This window comes from Strix uralensis, chromosome 2 (genome assembly GCF_047716275.1).
Source record: "Strix uralensis isolate ZFMK-TIS-50842 chromosome 2, bStrUra1, whole genome shotgun sequence".
In the NCBI taxonomy this organism is placed as follows: domain Eukaryota; kingdom Metazoa; phylum Chordata; class Aves; order Strigiformes; family Strigidae; genus Strix; species Strix uralensis.
The window spans coordinates 65,791,303-65,811,266 of NC_133973.1; the positions used below are offsets into that span (position 1 = coordinate 65,791,303).

Consider the following 19,964-nt stretch of genomic DNA (forward strand, 5'->3'; position numbering starts at 1 on the left):
GGAGCCTTCCCACGCAGGTCCCTCCCTCCCAGCCGTAATCCCAGGGCACCAGACAAACCCTGGCCCAAACAGCACCCAGAGCCGAGGGGCTTGGTGGCTCTCTGCCTCCTGGACCCTCCTTGGGACCACCAAGCATTGCCTACCCTGAGTGTGGCTGTCAGCGTGGATTTTCCAAAGTTGTTAACTTTTTGCTCAAATCACCTTTGTGCCCATCTGCAGATGTTTGTTAGATTGCAATTTTACTTATGCAAGAAGCTAACACCCAAAATTACTTTTCCAGATATGCTGAAGCATTTGTTTTAAAACCAGTTAAGCTGCTTGAGCTGGGGAGGCTGACAGGACAACAGGACTCCCCCAAACCTCCTTGAGCCAGGAAAGCAATTAGAACAATTTAGAGAATTCGCTGAACTTACCATAGACTATGATAAAAGTTTTACTGTAATAAACTACCGCTGAGATTTCTTCCAGGAACTCAGCACACAAAAAACAAGTTTAAAGCTGCTAGAACTCCCTAATCCTCCTTATCTGACGTTTCTTCCTAGAAAAGCATGTTTTATTCAAATCTGTTTCAATCCTAAGCATATTTCCTGAATGCATGAGCAGAACTGAAAGTGTCATCACAAAAACACCTTTCAGTCTTGCTAGTAAGAGTCAGCCCGAGGAAATTTTTCCCACATTTTAAAGAAACTTCTGTCTCTGGAGAGAGAAAGAAATTTGGCTTGCTTTGTTATGTTATGAATTCAACTCTGAACAATTCAGTATTGAAAGCCTTTTCATAAGCTTGAAAAATAATATGAAACATTTATTTTCATTTCAGTGAGAAATCAGCAAAATTTAGTAATTAACTGAATAGCAAGCTAGTTTTTCTCCTTGAGACTTCACACAAGCACAACAAGTCCACACACAAAAAAATGGATGCACAGAGGTTGTTTAGTTGGGTAGCATGGAGGGTGGCACAGAGGAAGAAGCACAATTGATAAAATAATTAACAAAAGCGGTAAAGACATTCAGGACATTCAAATAAAATTCATTCCATAGCAAAGATGAAAACCAGGGTCAGCTTCCTAAAACTGATTAAGAGGGACAACAAACATGATGGCAGTCTTGCATCAACAAGCCCACGTTTTCTCACTTATCAGTCCACTTTAATTGGATTAATAACTAGATTTTTTTTTTTTTAAATATTTTCTGAATATCATGACTTTTCCTCCCTACATTTACATCACTGGCAGTCTCAGGAGGTGAAGTAACTGAAGACCCCAAATGAAGCATGCAAGAGGTTTTAGCGCACAACGGATGCAAGGAAAGAAGCCTCTTCCTCTGTAAACCCTCTCTTGCAACAAAGCGCCCTTCCACTGAGATTACGAAGCAGGCCCTTGTGAACAGTACTCTGCGGGCAAACGTAATGCCTATTTCCACCAGCTGACCAACGCTGGCAGAGATAGCAGCACATGAGTTTAGGAGCTCTTGAAATAGGCTGCAGCGAGGAGGATGAGCAGCGCAGGGCACCACCATCCTCCACTTGGAGCCTGCACCACCAGACAGAAGCTGGTTTGTGCGTACAAAATCCTCCTTCCTCATCCACACTCATGCTGCCCACAGCCAGCGCAATAAAAACATATCACCTCCTCTGATGGAGTCTGTCTCCCATCAAGCTCTATTTATTTTATTTTATCTTCATGCATGTATGAAGTATTTTTTTCATGGTTTTCTTCCTTCAGAAGCACCCATTACAAATTTCAAAAAGCCACCCCAAGACAAAGTTTTCTCTCCAGTCACCTCCATGGGGAAGCCAATTCAAACACCAGCAGAGAGTCCTAGTACGGCTCGTTGTACTAAGCAGCTACAGAGTTTATCCATGTCTGACTGGGATTTCACCTCTACATGCAACCTGATCGCACAGCACACGGAGATGAAAAAGCAGACTTAATTTAAACTGGGGTGGACAAGTTGCAGCCACCACTTCACTAGCAGAATTGAAGCAGCAATGCTCTCCTCTTGTCTTCCCACCCAAAGATACAGGACACTCACCCACTTGCTTCTTTGCCCTGCAGCATGCTTATCCAGGTGCTCTCTGGTCTGGGGACAGGGAGACATCAAGAAACTCCCTCATGTTATCACTTTGACTGAAAGAAAAGACACTGGCAACAGATGAACTGGATTATTCTTAAGAACGCACAATTTTAAGACTGAACTAACTTCTCTCCAGGCTTCTGTATTTTGCTGTTCAAAAGCCCGGACTTAACACAGACTTCTTCTGTGCGCTGGACAAAATGCTTTAGATTCCCAGCAGTTTTATTTCAGGCTCAGCAAGTCCTCAGCTAGGAAGCTCCGTAAGTTATTTAAAGCTGGACTGTCATCACCACAAAGCACAGCTAATCAATACTCTCATCATTACTCAGGAGAAACACCATTATGGGAAGTTATGTGCTACCTGCAAGAAAAGCTGCTACAGAGAAGGTGCAGCTAACTTTGCGCCCTTGCTTTTGTGTTGCACCTCTAACCTCATGAGGCAGAAGCATGCCAGGCTGATTACAATAACCTACAGTTCAGTTGTATTTCCACAACTGCAAAACCAATGATAACCTTCTTTACAAACCCATTAAGTGAAGAATTGCATGGTACAGCAAGTCCTCAATTCAAGAATGTCCCAGCATAGAGCTAAGTATAATATATTAGATCACTACTCACTCTTATCCTAACCCTAATCTTTCAACACTTTGCTAGATGCATGCTACTCTTCCCAGATAAAATAGCATGAATCAGCACCTTCTCCCTCTATTTTCAGTTCCCACTCTACCCTTTGGACATTTAGGCACTGCTTCAGGTGACGTACCCCAAGTATCTGTGGCTGCTTGGCACTAGAATAATAAAACCATTAAGTACACAAATGTGACTCATTTTCAATGCTTACTAGTTCTCCTAGCCTTTAGTTTGGGGTTTGGGTAAGGTTTCCTACCAAAGCCTTAGTCACAACTGAAGTATCCTCTCAAACAGCAGGTACAGAGACTTTCCCAAAGCAAGATGTCTATGGATTGAAGTATGAAGACGTAACAAGCAAGCTTCAAAACCAAACCAAAACACCCGAACAGGTCAACCCCCTGCCTGACCTCCAAAGCACCCAAGGAAAAGTCCTGACCCCCATAGAAACAGGGAGCTGCGCTAGCTGCACATGAACCTGGAGTCTCCTTGCAATCACACAGACTTCACAGCCAGGCGGGACCTGCCAAGTAGGTCTGCCACGATCATATTTAACGAGATCAATTTACAGCCAGATATTCTACCATAATACGACTTCACCAGCGATAACCTAGTTGCTCTCTTTGTCACAATCAGTACATAAGCTACATTTCTAACAGTTATTCTTCAGGTCTCTGTAACCTCCTTTTTCCAGTTAAAGCTTACTTCAGCCCAGAATTTCTGACTCTCTGCATGTTCCAAAAAGGACCTTCTTGTCTCTCAGTTATTACCTCACTGCTTCTGTCTTCAAATAGAGCCAACCACTTAATACATTTGTAAAAGAGAAAAGGAGTGGTGCAGTATCCTACTAATTTTAAGATTAGGAAGCACAAGCCAGTTCTATAAATGTCTTCTTCCGAAAGCAAAAGACATGCTCTTATACTTTATCACACCAAAAGAAAAAGAGAATATGCTGTTTGAAGAGACTTTAAAAATTCTTCAGACTTTCTGATATGTAGGTATAGTTCTTCTCTAGGATTGCTGAAGTAGTTCAATTATTTATAGGAAATTACGTCTGGGTTACATACTTGGGAGGCAGGGAATACTCACCCTAAGTGGTACATAACTGTAAGCTACATGAGCAATGCTAACTACACACCCACCCCCAAAGACTGTCTACTGTACAGCATGCCCCCTCCCCTTCGTGCCTGTGATGGATAAGCCTCCTGTCCACCACAGCCCTAGACTTGCAGCCCTGCAAAGCCTCTGCCTTCAGCAGACCCCCTGCAAGCAGGCAAAACTTCCTGAGATTCAACAACAGGACCTGAGATTTCAAATGCAAGCTTTTTACAAATCAGGAGTAATACAAGCTCCCGCTCCAAAGTACTTGATACATTTCCAGTGGTGTCATATATGAAGTGTTTACTACTATTTTTCAAGCTCTACCTCAGTAAAAAGGGGGGACTGAGGGACAGAAGTCTGCAAAACATTTTAAGTTTAAAAATAACACTCAAGACTACCGCAACAGTCTCTAGGTAACCTTGACTCCTACTTTTACACATTTTTCTGCCCCTGTAAAACAGAACAAAGAGGTTTTGGAGACACACTTCAAGCAGATTCCAAGAGGTGCTTTTACAGAAGGATGAGAAAGTTCCTTTTTTAGCACAAATCCTCTAAGCAGCAAGCATCTACTATTTTTTGTAGCATGTAATTTCAGAAAGACTACCTCTCATTCTCCACTTAGAAGTCACACCTTCCTTTAGGAGCTACAAAATTAAATATTCTTCTGATAAATTATTAAAATGACTGAACCATTTGCTGTTCCAGGAGTCATGACAGCTGTCTACCATGGCTTTTTTTTTTTTTTTTTTTTAAATGGCTGGTACAACGTCAAAGACTTACTTCTTTACTACTGGAAACTTGAAAGTGTTCCCAAGACCCTGTGAAGAAGGAAGACTCAGTCAACCTCTTTTTGACCACATCAGAAAAAGACAAATGACCTTATCTTCTAATAGCAATCTTCTAGAAATAGTGTACGAAAGAAGAGACCATTAAAGTGTACTTAACACACATAATTCACATACAGGTGCATGTGGATGCTCTCTAGCGGTTTTCTTCCAATGACGTGACTTCAGTGCAAGTGCATCACTAAGGAGCACAAATCCTTAGAAAACAGCAGCAGAATTAATAAAACACACACTATAGCATTAGAGACCTCTATAAAAATTTAAGCACAGCCTTCCAAAGAGAGTTCAGCAGCTTCCCTTGGCAGACAGAGACTCTTCTTTGGTGCTTCTGACCTTGATCCGTGACTAACATAGAAACCCTTCAACCATCAGGTCTGCAGTAGGATAGCACCAAAAGGATGTCCCACCACCTCACCAAGAAATTCTGATCATTGTCTTCTGCCTTATCTGAAACAACTCAGAAGCAGCAAATAATTTTTGGGGCATAGCAAAATGCCTGCCCATAGCTATCTTATTCGTGGCTGTAACACTCAGCTCAATTCCCAAGAATGCTTGGTTGGAAGTTTACCCATGCCATGCTCTCCAGGAAGCAGTGCAACCCCACAAGCTGGCATTTACCTAGCAGGAAAATGCACAGCCATTGCTCTTGAATCAACTTGCACTGAAGGTCTGTAGCTTTAACAGCTTGAAAGCCAGTATGGAAGGTCGAGATGCAGCAAGACTCACTTATTTCCTATGTGCAACACTGCTAGGTTTTTCTACCTATTTGAGAGTTACCAATGTATGGGGAAGGTAGAAAGGAAAGAAAAGCCAAAGATACACATCAACTACCCACCTACCTAACCAGGATGCCAAGAGTAGTGTAACTGAATTTGTTTCTAAGGACAATGATGTAAACAACTGTCTATACAGACCAGAAGAGACAGGATAGGACAAGGCAGCCATAACAGCTTGCAGATACTCTATACTGAGGTCAAACCATCCCACTTGCTACCCGAGCAAAGCAATGACCACAACCTCAGGAGCATGGAGGCAGCACAAAGCCCCTCACCACACAAACTCAATGCTTGGCATGGGAGGGCACTGCGGGTATGGTGACCCTGAGCACATGAACCCCCAGCACAAACTACCTAGAACGGCGCAGTGAGCAAGGCTGGGGAGCAGGAACCAGCACTGACACCGTCTCAAGAAGCTCTGTCTGCTTGAGAACAGGTGTATTTTGGCCTGAGACCTTGTCCTCACACACCCAATGCTCCCTTTACAGCTCTTTTCTACTGACTCCTGGCCTGCCCTGCCCCCTTAATTCTTATGAAGGGAGAATTTGGAAGGCGCCAGATAAATTTCCATTAATTACTTGACCACAAAATAAATTAGTGCCGAGTGGCCACATTAAGCTTTCTTTTGGTTCAGGCCAATTTATAGTGAATCTTCACTGGGATGAGAGGGAGAAACATCCCTCCTAGTCTGGCCAAGAGAGGCAGATCCTCCTCTTTCCATAGGAAAGCTCCTACGTTTTGTTTCTTGCAATGCTCCAAACACCACCCTGTGGGTTGGGGGTCAGAACGTGGCTCTCCACCCCAGGAGATGCGAGACGGAGAATCTCCAGCACCCAGGCAGCAGCATCGCTCTTGCCTGCCCTGCAGCACACTACCTCTGACACTAGGTAGGGCTTGATACAAACTAACCTCCTCTCTTTGGCCTTTTCCATGATGTTCTTCACCCACTGGAAACAGAGATTTCATGCAGAGAGCTTGAGAAGAACCGAACCCATTTGCACATATATCCATCTTTAACTCCACTGTGTTTTTAAAACGCCGATACAGCTGAGCTTTATCTCCTACAGACGTTTTCTGAACCCCTTGGGGGGAAAAAAAGTTAAAACGCTGGGCAATTTGAACAGCTACATGCACCAGCTATCCCCACTCCCAGGAGAAACCTATTTCTGACCAGAAAGAGCCCATCACACCAGAAGTATAAACACAACCACTCTGAGGGATTGCTGCAGCTTTTACTGCTCTCTGGAGACAGCGATGCTTCTCAGGCTCAGCAGGCTTTGCAGTGGTGGGCAGGTACACAATGGAGCCAACATACCTCACGCAGAAACAGGGTGTCCTGGCACGCCGGTGTCCAGATATGATGTGTGCCACTCTGTTGGGAGCCAGACACAACTGCACAGCATGCAGCAGGCAAGCGAGCACCTGCTTCATCGCACCGCAGGAGCCAGGGCATGGCCACCCCTCCCCACCTGAAACAGCTCATTTGCTATTAGGGTCAGGTGGGGAGCATGGCTCTTCCCAGCAGAGCTACAGCCCCACGTGCAGGCCAGGAACCAGCACCATTACAACAACGGCAGCAGCAACAGGAGCCAGAGGACAGCACCACTGGTCTTTGTATCTCCAAGCAGGCATCTTCAGGCTTGTCCACAGGAAAGGAGAAGGATGCTAACAGGCTCTCACTATGAAGTAGAGCACAGAGAAATGCTGTCTGCAGGCATGAGCCACTGCCACCCAAACCCTTTTACATGGCATGTTTGCTTACAAGCATGCCCTCCCCCTGAGGAGAGTTCAGTCTCCTTCAGAGCTGTATAGCATCTAATTTTAAAAGCAGGAGACTAGCACAAAGTATACAATATGCTCCTACCTGACCTGCATAAGACAGTATTTTTTGATAAATATTGTTCCCTAAGAGTGAACTTTATTGTCATACCCCCACGATGATACAGTCTTTGGATGTATAAAGTTACGCATGGTACTTGGGAAAAGCCCCATTATCTTCCCTACGAAGCAACAGCCACCTGCTACCTCCATAACTGGGAACTGCTTTCTAGAAAGAAAACAAACAAACAAACACCAACCCTAAAACACACTCCCAAAAGCACATCCTCAAAACACCCACATTAATTTGTCACTGAAATCTAGCTTCCTTTAGTTTCAGGCACACAGCTTAAAGGGTCTGTAAGCCTGGATACACAGAAACAACTGTACCCCTCCCAGGCACAGCCCATCCAGAGAGCATCCCCATCAGAGAGCAACCAATGAGAGGAAAAAGGGTGTAGAAAGCACCTGCTGCACAAAAAAGCCCCAAACCAACAAACAAAAAACCCCCAACCCTGCACCATGTATGATAATATATTTCAGTTTAATTGACCTAAGAGTTCAGAAATCAGAAGACCAGTTAGAAGAGAAGGGATGGCAGAAAGGAAGCCCACCTCTGACAGCCCAACTCACTGAATTTCATCTGTGTGGGGAACTGCCCTGAAAGCAAAATTTGGACAGTACTTGGTATTATGATGGCTGAACAGCATAAAGCTTGGCACAAAGAGCGATCCAGCTGGAAACAAATGTTTCCTTTCAAGCAGCCTGACATGTGCTTGCTTTGAAGCTGTGGTAATTAGATACCCTGCAATAATGAGGGATCTATTCCAATGTCTACGGCAGCAAGAAAGCCGGCAACTTTGTTTAAAACAGCAGAGACCACCAACCTGTGGGCATCTCAAGAGGACTAGAAGGATCAAATAGTAAAGCTGATTTTCTTAAAAAGAACAAAAAACCCCACACAACCACACCTGAATCCATAGCAAGACTATCAGAGCAAACATGGGAGCAACAGTGGCACTGTAGATCCAATAGTTAAGGACAAAAAGATGAACATACTTGCTAAGAGTAAGCCTTTGCAAGACTAACTAGTTCAACTGGAAAAAGTTGACAACTTGAAGGCATGCAGACCTCTTCTGAGACCTGAAATTAGGAGCAGATATTCTAGACTGTACTGGAAATAAGTGTGTTGGCTACATGACAGGAGCATTTCATAGTTTAGACTTGAAGCACCTCAAGAACTAAAATGCAAATCAGAAGACAGAAGGTCACAACTAGAAAGAGAGAAGTGATCGGTAACTGGGAAACTTGTTTTAGTATTAAATCACACAGAGCCAGTTGTTGCAGATGGAGCAGGAAAGTACTCCACAAGAAACACCAGTAAAAAAAAAAAAATCCCCCTGAACCATGCATCCTGCCAAGAAGCCTGGAGTTTTACCTAATTTTATACAGCAATTGTATAATCAATGTGTTCATGTGCCTTCAGTCTCTAAAAAGAGATTAAAAGGATACCCAAGCCCTTGACTCTCAATAGCAATACATAAACACTTGGAGGCTAAAAAAAGCAGTTATTTTCTCACACATTAAAAGTCTTAAATACCTGACAGTGGCTGATAAGCATTTCAAGTTGCCCATATGCTAACACTTAAGAAGTACTGAACAGTTAGAAAACCTGTTTTTCTTTTTTCCCTCCTATTTACTGCGATGCTTGGCTGGAAAGCAAGAAGGCAACTCCAGCTGCCAAAAGGCAGTACCTGATGAGCGTGTAGTTAAGAGTTTCAGAACATGAGGCTCAGACAGCAGTTCGACCTGTGAGAAATGGCTCTGGCACACATGAAATGGAAAAAGATGAAGGGCTGGGGGGTGGGCTGCCCTTCAGCAACAGGAATTTGGATCCACTACTGGGAAGTTAGAACATGTTAGCCTATGGTTTTAGGATTTCAAAAGCTAGCAAGATACCTGCTATTATTTTTAATTAGAATTTTTTTTAAGTCTTATTAAGCAATTTTAGCATCACTGACAGATTAAGGAGTTTCTGAACAGCTTCTCTGCATGCTTGGGAAATCACAGAATACAGAAATAAAGACACTACAAGGGAGTTATCTTGAGACCCTGATGCACAGCAGACACAGCTGGCAGTACGTGCTCCAGGGACAAGAGGGGGAAGGACGGGCTGTGCGAGAGCACTAGTGGCACACGACAGTCTTCCCTCTCCTCTCACCCCTGTGCAGACACAGCAGGAAGCACAGGCAACGGTGAGAAACAATTCTCTAAAAAAATTATGTCAAGCACTTATTTCATTGACGAGATGCTGTTTTCCCCAGCAGCAGGACTGTGAACTGGAAACATTAAGAGGCTCCACTAATGAAAACTCCCTGTATCCACCAGTGACCTACATCAAGCCTCTCCCCTCCCTCTGCTTCACCTTCCTTCTTGGGCTCTCCGTCCTGCCCTACTTTAATAGAGATTACTTCAGCTAAACCATGTAATAGTTTTACAGGGAGACTCGGCCAGGACTGAAAACTTGTCGCATCTAGCTTGAAAAGTGGAATGAATAGCAGAACTAATGGTTTCCACAGCCAGCATCAGCTGTGAGGCGATAGTACACTACGCTATCCCAAACTCTTGTATCTCAGATGCCTATCATGGAACCACGGCAAAAAATGAAAGCAAGGCAGGGATCAGCATAACGGTGTGTTTCTCTGCGCAGCAGCCAGCAAAACAATAATTAAAAAAAACAATAAAAATCAGAGCCGTTTATCTCTAGATGTAAACACTAGGAACACGGAAGGCAATTTTATTCAAAGTAGGGAAGGAGCTCTTCCCCAGAGGAAATGCAACAGTTTTCACTACATTTGTCTTCCGAAGAGATTTACCCGCAGGATTTCGCCTCTGTTAACACAGAGACATTAACTCCCCCCTTCCTCCTCAATTAAACCGGACATCTATCACGCTCAGTCTGAGCGGCAGATCCTCAGGGATATGCTGAGATCCCTGCTCTTCCCAGCCCCGTGCCTCTCTCCAGGCATTTTAGATACTCATGGTGTCGTACCACCCCCACCCCTTGCAGAGCAAACAAGCCGGGAGCACGCACGCACACACACAAGCATTACTATAAGTCTACAACCGAGCGAGCGGGATCCACCTACTACTCGGCGCAGAGACTGAAAACAACCTAGTTTTGATAAACTAAGGCTGCCATCGGTTTGGCAGAGGAGGAAGGCAGACGGTGCCATTTTTATTCAAACCTAGGCTCTTCAGGGAATACTTTACACATAGAAATACCGCATGCCTATAAAGAGGTTACACTCAAAACGCGGGCGGACGATCTCTGCAAGTCGAAAGGCAGATTTATCTTTAGTATTTTTGCACAGCCTAAGATAAAGGAATTTTTCCGAGCCTTTGTGCCTACTGTTATTTCCTCAAGTGTTTCCAAAGGCTATGTTTTGCTGAAGACGCAACTGCATAGCTGAACGAACCCGATCCACACGCTAGTTTCTTCCACGAAGCCGCGGTAGGGCTTTACACGACCACTACTGCGTATCCTCTCCTAAAAGATGGTTTCCCCACAAATAGGAAAGCGGGATTTCTAGAAATACTGCATAATGAGTCATCGACTGCAGGCAGCTAAACGCCAGGCACCTTCTGAGCAAGGACAAAAATAACAGCGGAACAGAAATAGCCATTCGCTTGGGGGGGTGGGGGGGCGGGGTGAGGAGACCCGCGGGGAGGATTCATTCTCAAAACTTCCCCCAGGTGCCCTCTCCCACCATTCACCACAAATCCCCTCCCAGCCCGGCTGCTCGGGCGGGGGGGGGGGAGGACACGGACACACGCAGCGGCCCGGGCGCCGGTGTTCCCCCCGCCTCAGCCTCCCGCCGCCCCCTCCCGCCGCTCACCCGTCTCCAGGGCCTGGTTGTACTTCTCCAGGGCCGCCGGCAGCTCCTGGCGCTCCCGCAGCGCGTCCCCCTCGGCGCGGAGCCGCCGCGCCCGGCTCTCGGCGCCGAACCACTTGTGCAGCAGGTTGCCCAGCACCACGTTGACCCGCAGGCGGGGCGGGGGGGCGGCGGCGGCGGGCGATGGCGGCGAGGCGGCGGCGGCGGGGGTCGTCTCGGCGGGGCGGCGCGGGCGATGGCAGCGGCCGCAGTCGCCGGGCTCGGCGCAGCGGCGGCAGTGGGTGTGCCCGCAGTGCAGGGTCACCGGCTCGCACAGCAGCCGCCGGCACAGCGGGCAGGCGAAGAGCTCGGGCGGGCGGCAGCACGCCGGGTCGCCCAGCCCCTCGCCCTCCGCCGCGCCGCCGCCGCCGGGTCCGCCGCTCCCCCAGGGCGGGAGGCGCAGCTCCTTGTCGCGGATGCTGAGGGCGAAGCTCTCGGTCAGCTCCCGCAGCTCCTCGGGCCGCAGCCGCGCCAGCCGCGCCGCCGCGCCGTAGGCGTCCAGCGCCTCGGCCATGCGGCCGGCCCGCGCCAGCGCGTCGGCGCGGCGGAGGCACAGGCCCCGCTCGGGCTGCGGCAGCCCCGCCAGCTCCGAGCCGTAGATCTCGGCCGCCAGCTCGAAGTTGCCGCCGCGGAAGGCCTCCTCCGCCACCTGCAGCATCTCCGCGCAGGGTCCTCCCGCCGCCGCCGCCGCCCCGGCAGCGGACCCGGCCCCGGCCCCGGCCCCGGTCCCGGCGGCGGGGGGCAGCGCGCAGGGCCCCGGGCCCAGCTCCATGCCCGCGCGGCGCCGCCGGCCCCGGGCCGCCCTACTCCATGCCGGGCCCGCGGCGCTGCCGACTCCGGCTCCTTCCTGGGAGGGGACGGCGACGGAAGGGAGGGAGGGAGGGAGGGAGAGGGCGGGTCACATCGCTGCAGCAGGGGGGCGGCTCCCGGGCGGGTGGGGGGGGTGCTGGGGGACGACACGGGGATGGCGGAGGAGGGGGAGGAGATGGGGGGCGGCTCGCACCGCCCCCGCGGGCCTGGCTCCCGGTTTGTGTTAGGGGAGGCCGGTTGTGTAAGCCGCCTCCGGCCGCCCTCGCCCGGGGCGGCGGCGCGGAGGGAGCGCTACTTTCCTCCCGCCCGCCCTCCGGGCCCGCCCGGCCGCCGCCGCCAGGTGCCGGTGTCGCACGTGCCCGCCGCCGCGCCGCCCCGCCCGCACGTGCGCCCGGCCCACCCGGCGGCGGCAGCGGCGGCGGCTCCCGGCGGCCGCGGGAGCGGAGCGGGGCGGGGCGGGGGGGGCTTCCGCTGTGCGGCTCCTGCTGGGCTCAGCCTCTTCCTTCCCGTTTCCTGGTGCCCGGCCTTAACCGCTTCCTCGCCGGGGCTGCCCGCCCCTCCCGCCGGGGCGGCTGCGGCGCTGCTGCCGCCGCCCCCGCCGCCGGGACCCCCCCTCGTCTGCCGGGCGTGGCCCCTCCGCACGGGGTGCGTCGGGGGAATGTTATCGGTTATGGTTTGGTTGTATTTCCCTGGTCCCCGAGAAAGCAAGCACGTGTTCTCTCTTAAATAATAATAATAAAAAAAATCTCCCAAACCCCACAACTCTCGGAAAAAATCCTTTTCTGTAAGTGGCAGCCTCGCCAGCTCAGCTTGGGATCCGCGAGTCGTGCTGAGCGCTGGCTTGTGCATCGGCAGCAACAATAAAGATAATGCAGCTGGAAGTTAGTTAATCATGCGTGAGTCAGAAAGGAATCCAACTTGCTCCGCAGGAATAACAGGAGTAAAAAAAAAAAAAATAGGCAACGTTTATTTTAGTCACAGCTGTAAACAAACCGTTCGGAGGAGCGAAGAGCCTGTCAGTCGAACGGGGAGGTACCCGTGTCCAGCTGCTTTCTGGATTGCAGCTGGACAGCAGAGGGTATTTTGGTGTTTGCCTCCCTCCTGCTAGGCCTTAAACCCCCAGATGACAGTCTTTTAGCCTGCGTGAGGAAAATCTCATGCCTTAACTGTTGCATCAATCAGTCTTTATAGTATGAAGTTGTATCGATTTTCTTAATAGTACAAAATTGTATTAACTTTCTTAAGATATGTATAGTTTATATCGTATACTGCATAGTCATGCTTAAGTAAGTCATGACCAAAGGATTCCAGCTCATGGTAAGGAGGAGAAGGACAGCCCCCACCCTGAAGGTGAGGACCTTTGTTTCTCGGAATCTCAAAGCCATCTGTGAAGGATAGGATAAAGGATACCCCTGGACTATGGGGGTAACGCCTGCATCCTGGCCCCTCCAACACCTCTGTGAAACCCTCCCCTTATCTCACGTCATAGATAAGCGTCATGGTTTAACCCTGGCCACAACTAAGCACCACACAGCCGCTCGCTCACTCCCCTTGGGCAGAACAGGGGAGCATATTGTAAGGGTGAAAGTGAGAAAACTCGTGGGTTGAGATGAAGACAGTTTAATGTGTAAAGCAAAAGTTGCGCACGCAAGCAAAGCAAACCAAGGAATTGATTCACCACTTCCCATCGGCAGGCAGGTGCTCAGCCATCTCCAGGGAAGCAGGGCTCCATCACACGTAACAGTGGCTTGGGAAGACAAACGCCTTCTTCTTCCCCCAGCTTTTACTGCTGAGCACAACATCATCTGGTCAGCTGGGGTCAGCTGTCCCAGCTGTGTCCCCTCCTAATCCCTCGTTCACCCCCAGCCTGCTCGCTGGTGAGGTGGTGTGAGAAGCAGAAAAGGCTTCGACTCTGGGTAAGTACTACTCAGCAATAACGAAAACGTACCTGTGTAACAACCAACACTATTTCCAGCACAAATCCAAACCATAGCCCCATACCAGCTACTACGAAGAAAATTAACTCTATCCCAGCCAAAACCAACATATTAAGAAACTGTAGCAAGACTGACTCCAGGGATATCTAGATCAGTAAAGAAGCAGGTAGATGATGCTTTGCTTTGCAAAACAGTAACGTGTGTGCGTTAAGTTGTTCCATGACTTACCCATTTTGCACTGTTAATGTTTCTAACAGTCGTTCTTTGAGCGATGCTCACCAGTCCGACACTTGCAGCACCCTCCTTGGCTCAAGGTTTCTATCCAGAAGCTGACCTCAGCATCCCGTCACTATTTCATTATTTTCTTTCTTGACATCTTCACTTGGAATTAGGATGGGATTGAATCCCCTCGCCATTTTATCAAAGTCACCTGGGGATATGATTCATAGCATAGAGAACAGAAGCAGTGCGGCTAGTTCTGCTCTGACGTATCAAGAACAAGCCACGGGATCTTGGGCAGACAATGAAAATGTGGACTCGCCGCTTGAGCCACCCCCCAGTGTTATTCTCTGGTTCCTGGGGCCCTGACAAGGAGCAGCAGCATTTTTGGTGATTGCTCCTGTCCTGCTCCCCCAGCTATTAGGCTCTTTGGCTGGGAAGTCCCCAGCATCCCTCCTTGCTTCCCTGCGGAAGGAGGGAGCAAGTGAGTCCATCCTGCCATGCCACTTTTCCCCACGTGTCTCAGGATTGCTGTGTAATGTCCCTTCACCTCTGGTTGTCCGTTCTGACTCGTAGCTCGGTGGGCACTGGCTCAGGTGGTGGTATTGAACACGGCCAGTCAGCCCCTCCATTTGCCGCTCTGCTTGTGTCATGCCGTGCCAGCATGCTGGGATGGCTGCAGTCCTTTCCTCATCAACACTTAGCAGGTGCTGCTAGGAGAACCTCCCGCGAAGCGAGGCTACTACTTTATTTAGCAACACAATCAATAGACTCTTGGCACACAGCCTCTATTTTTTTCCAAGATGTCTATTTGCAAGGGAAAAAAATTACCTCACTGCTCTTCAAACTGACTCAGTGTGCCATCTCTTTCCTTCCTCCCATGTACAGAATTGCTTGTCACTGGTGCCTGAGCACACCTGCATCACTCTCCTCCTCGATGCCTATTTTGGGGCCATGTTCTTTCGCAAGTCTTCTTGCTCCAGAACTCGGATAATTGGAATGTCTGGCCATGGCATTACCGTGCAGTTGTATCCTTTGTTTCCCCATCTGAGCAACAAAGCCGCTTGGATACAGCTCCCTTTTGCAACATTGATAAGAATTGACTGAGCCGTGGATCTTGGATGGATGGTGAAAATGTGGACTTGCCACTTGAGCCACCCCGAAGTATTAATATTTTGCAGGAAAGAATGATAGCCTCAGAAACAGCAAGAAACAAGAGAGAAAGGAATGAAAACAAAATTCTTAATGATCTATACTTAGGAAGCTCATGCTTCTCACTGAAATTATCGGTAGTATGCCTACCTCAGCAAACGTGACACGGGAGACTCCTGCCAAGAAGTTCTGGTGGAACAGGTGCCCCATGACATGGCTGCATGGTTCATGGCTTCTTGTTGGACAAACTACGAGTGACTGATTGCAACAGTCACAAAGCAGAATGGATTCTTCATAAAGGATCTGAAAGCTGACTGAAACACCAAAGTTGATTTATAATTTCCATTAGAAGACAAGCTGTAGCTACTGAGTAATATTGAAATGTTGCTTACCGCAGGAAATGAAGGACCTCTTCTTGTACTCACCAAAATCACAGCAAAATTTCTTCTGGCTTCATCATCTTAAACTCCCCTCCTGCCATCACACAAAATTAGCCACTATGTAGCAGGTTGTTAGAGGTGTTCCCCGTTAGCAGTATTATTTTCCTGTTAATAGTATACTTCCACTTAGGAGTGGCCTCATCACACTCTCTCAAGCAACATGTAGAAGTCCATCTGCTTTCCAGGGGGAGAATTACAGGTGCTTACTCCACTGAGTCACTGTTACACACTTCAAAGCCGACACGAGGTTTCCTTTAAGTGTGTAGCCTAATTCTCAACTTCTTCCCAAGGCCCAGCTTTCCCAGGGTTTTCCCCAGGGTAGAATTTTACTTGAAGTTTGACAGGGAAAGGAGGAGATGAAGCAACTTTGAAATGACAGCATTTACATATTTGGAGGGCATTTTTAATTCCTCTAACACTTTTCTATTCCAAGGTAGTTTGAAGTGTTAAACTACAGTTTGTTTTGATGATCTTGTGGAGGAAATCTGTCTTTCATTGTTTCAGAGTAAGTTAATTAGTATATAATCAGTGCACAGGCACACACACACGTACCATGCTAAAATGTTACTGAAGTTGTAAAGTCAAAGACACAAAAATTAGGATACAGCATAATTAAGGCCATGTATGCTTATTTAATGTCTCCTTCATGCATTAACCTGATACAATTTTAATTAATTGCATACTATTTTCTCTACAGAATGCATGCCACAGGAAAGAAGATACTCAGTTAATGGGCATCCAAGCAGGAATGTTCTCCCTGGTCACTCCCTGCACCTTTTAATTTGTACCAGTCATACCTTGCCGCAGTAGCAGAATTGTAAGTTTCCCCATGTATTTTTCCTATAGAATTCAGGGTACAGCACTAGAATATTTATCAAATATGCACACATTTACATTTTCAACAAGAGCATCAGTCAAAAGGAATAATAGTACACCCTTTAACAGCTGGGAAGTTGGGGTTCAGGTGAATTAAGTCCAGAGCAGCCGCTAACTTGGGGACTTGATTTAGTGGATGAAATTTCAGAATATGATTTTTCAGATACGCAGATTATTTCAGGACAGCTTCCTTCGGTTGAGCTGCAACTGGACGGAGGTGCTGAGACTTTGGTCTGAATTTGGGCCTCAGCTTAAGTACTCTGCAAACAAGAGCTATGCAGTTAGTGATCCCCCTCCCAAGGCATGATGTAAATGCCTTACACTTTGGCACAAAGAAAACCCATGGCAGAGAGCAGAACACAGTCCTTCCAGCAAGCACTCAACTGCTGTTTTCCTTCCCTAATCACTGACTCATTTATTACAAGCTTTCCAGCTTTCAAAAGAAAAGGTCACTGCATGATTATTACTACTAAAGTCTTTGTCAGCTTAATGAATTTGCCCCAGCTGAAATAGCAGAAATATAATTTTTAATTTTTTTTTTTTTTTTTTAAAGAAAGCCTTTTTCCAGAAGTATCATTTTTATAAGAAAGTTGCAGGGTAACATCAGTGATGAAAATGGTGCTAGCTAAAATCTATTGATGTTAAATATAATGAAGATTATGTTTTCCCCCAGAAGGCATGTGATATGTTAATCCAGCTGCTGTGAATCGCAGGAGCTAGGACTGTTTCTGCAGGTTCTCATGCTTCCTTGCAACGTCCCAGACAGGGAGACGGATCTTGTCTTTTCAGCATGACACACATGTATCGTGTACAAAAGATATTATTCTTAACTACATGCTCCACGGGCTGACTGGAAGATTAGACAGCTTAATAACTGTCCAACAAATCATTAACACATCCTATGATGCAAAAGGAGCCAATTAAAGGGTACTACTAGATTCCCTTCCAATAGCTGCCATGTGCAGCAAGTGGCTCCTCACGCCAAGGTAAGCACTGTTAAGAAAATCCCCTTCCCTAACTATTATATCAATCAGTCTTTATAGTATGAAAGTGTATTAACTTTGTTAATATATGTATTAGTTCACATTATACACTGCAATGTAATGAGGTAGTGAAATTTTACTGGAGTCTGTTATTGTTCATGCTTAAGTAAAACAAACTGAAGGACACTCTAGCCCTGGAAATAAGGACTTTGCTTCTTAGAAGCTTAGAGCTGTCCATGAAGGATAAAGGATACCCCAGGACAACAAAGATAGCGCCAGCATCCTACCTCCTCTAACACATATTTGAAACCTCCCAGCGTCATCTGGCCTCCTAGATAAGGAACTCTAGCAAGACTGACTCCAGGGACATCTGGATCAATAGACAAGCAGCAAGAATGCATCAAAAATAATAGCTGCTTTGCAAAGTTTTACTATTAGTAATCAGTAGCATGGGTGTTAGTGACTAGACAAATTGTGTTGTACCTGAACATTTGAAGGGTGTAAGAACCCTGTGTAAAACCACATTTGGGGTGCCCCAATTTGGCTGGGACAAATACTTACTCTGGAATAAATATTTACTTTTGCAATTCTCTACGTTGCATCCAAGCCTCTCTCCTCAGTCAGCACAGGCCAGTTGCGAATTTTTGTGACAGCACCTATTTCCTAATCGCAGGGTTACAGGGAGGGCAACACCAGCAGTAGTGCCTGGTGGGCTGGGGAGCGGCTGCCGTCCCAGCACACACAGCTGTGGGTGCAGTTAGCTCATCTGAAGGAGTTCTCTTTCCACATCAGTTGCTTTGCTATTTCCTAGCACAGAGTCAGGGAATTTTTCAGCCTTGTTCAGTAAGCATCAGCTTAGATTTTCAGAATATTGCAAATACTTGTCATTGTGCTGGTTCACATGCCTGAAGAAAGAGCAAGACCTGTTTCTCTCTGTTGCTGGTCAGGGCTTTTGGCAGGCACAGGGTTGGAGTAGGATGTCCTCTTCTTGGGCACTGATCTCCACCCACCTGTGGATACCTGGGGTCAGTTTGCCCATGGAGCAGGAGGGGGTTCTGCAAGCAAATCCATGGTGAAAATGGGTCAAGTTACACCTGTGTTGCAATCCCTGTTTGAACTGTGGCTTAGCAAAGCCCCCCTCACACTCCTCCTGACTTCTGCGCATGCTTAAGTGCAGCAGCACCTGCACCAGGCTGAAAGCTAACGGCCCAAGCATTTACCCCACGTGGGTGGAAAGTGCTGTCGCCCAGGCTCATGTCACACCGGGGCGGCGTGAAGTTCAGTGAGATGACACACACCATGGCAACAGGCCCTTCTGGCATCTGGCGTTGAGCTCATTTTAAAAAGCAGGATAGCACACTGCTGTTGGTGGCATCCCAAATCCCTTCTGGTGCCAGCCAGCTACGTGGGTGGTTGTCCAGCCAGATGGTGGGCACAGCAGGTGGCATCTCCATGGGTAGAGATCTATTGGCATCCTGGAGCCTCTCCTGTTTCTCCAGCGGTGCACAAACATTTTTCAGGGAGATGGGCTGCCTTGGAAATACAGATAGGGGTCGGCATTTCTCAAGGTGCACTCTCTCCCAGTCCTGCTAGGACATCATTATCTTCTCAGATGTTTTATCTCTCTCTTGTCATGCTGGACTTCTGCGTACATCTTACATCTCTCTTTTCATATGGCATTTTTTCACTGAGAGTCATCTTGTTTTCTGACTGTTACTATTAGTGGAAAAAGGAGCCACTGAAATGTAGCACTTTGCCCTGTTTCAGAAGGGGTTCCCCTATAGTTTTACAATGCACACCAGCAAGTCTCCTCTGAGACTGTGCTCTGGAACAGATTTTCTAGGAGCCTTGAGAAAGATGTCCTGGTGTTGTGCTCGAGCATCCTATCTGTGGTCACAGCTTCCCATGGTTCGTGTGCTGAGGCCTAGGTACCACCCTCATTAATAGTGGTGTGGGTGCTTTAATTTCAGGATTCACTAAAGGCAAAGCTGGACCTCAAGCATTAATTTCTTTCCTTACTTTAAATACTTGGTTGCTTGCAATCCAGCATGAGAAAGGCGAACAACATCAGACACACACATGAGATACTGTTTTGCCTGCAAGAAATTTTCTTGTCCTGTTTTGATCGTTTCTTTACTGTGAGTCAGCCTATGACACATTTTCACAAAACTCCCAGACATTATGCTTACAAAATTAAATGTGGGTCAGATAGGAAAAACATTGTGAAGAGCTGACAGTGTTAAGGCAGAAAAGAGATCATATTCCTACAGGTGGAGAGCAGTGCAACATCTTGTTCCCCCTGAAGACTACTGATCGCTACGCTACCTTCATGACCCCACTCAAGGAACACTCTGGAAGTCCATCCTGCAGCA

The 19,964-nt window shown here is 47.5% G+C and overlaps 1 protein-coding gene across 3 annotated transcripts in view; it reads right to left on the reverse strand.

Moving 5' to 3' along the window:
• Positions 1-11,947, reverse strand: part of LONRF2 (LON peptidase N-terminal domain and ring finger 2) — a 35,871-nt gene extending 23,924 nt beyond the window's left edge. The window contains exon 1 of one of the 3 annotated variants that reach the window (XM_074859052.1): positions 11,140-11,947. In XM_074859052.1, coding sequence (XP_074715153.1) covers positions 11,140-11,947 — 808 coding nt within the window. The remainder of the gene's footprint in view (positions 1-11,139) is intronic. The other 2 variants (XM_074859054.1, XM_074859053.1) reach the window with 2 other exon arrangements.
• Positions 11,948-19,964: the final 8,017 nt, after the last annotated feature.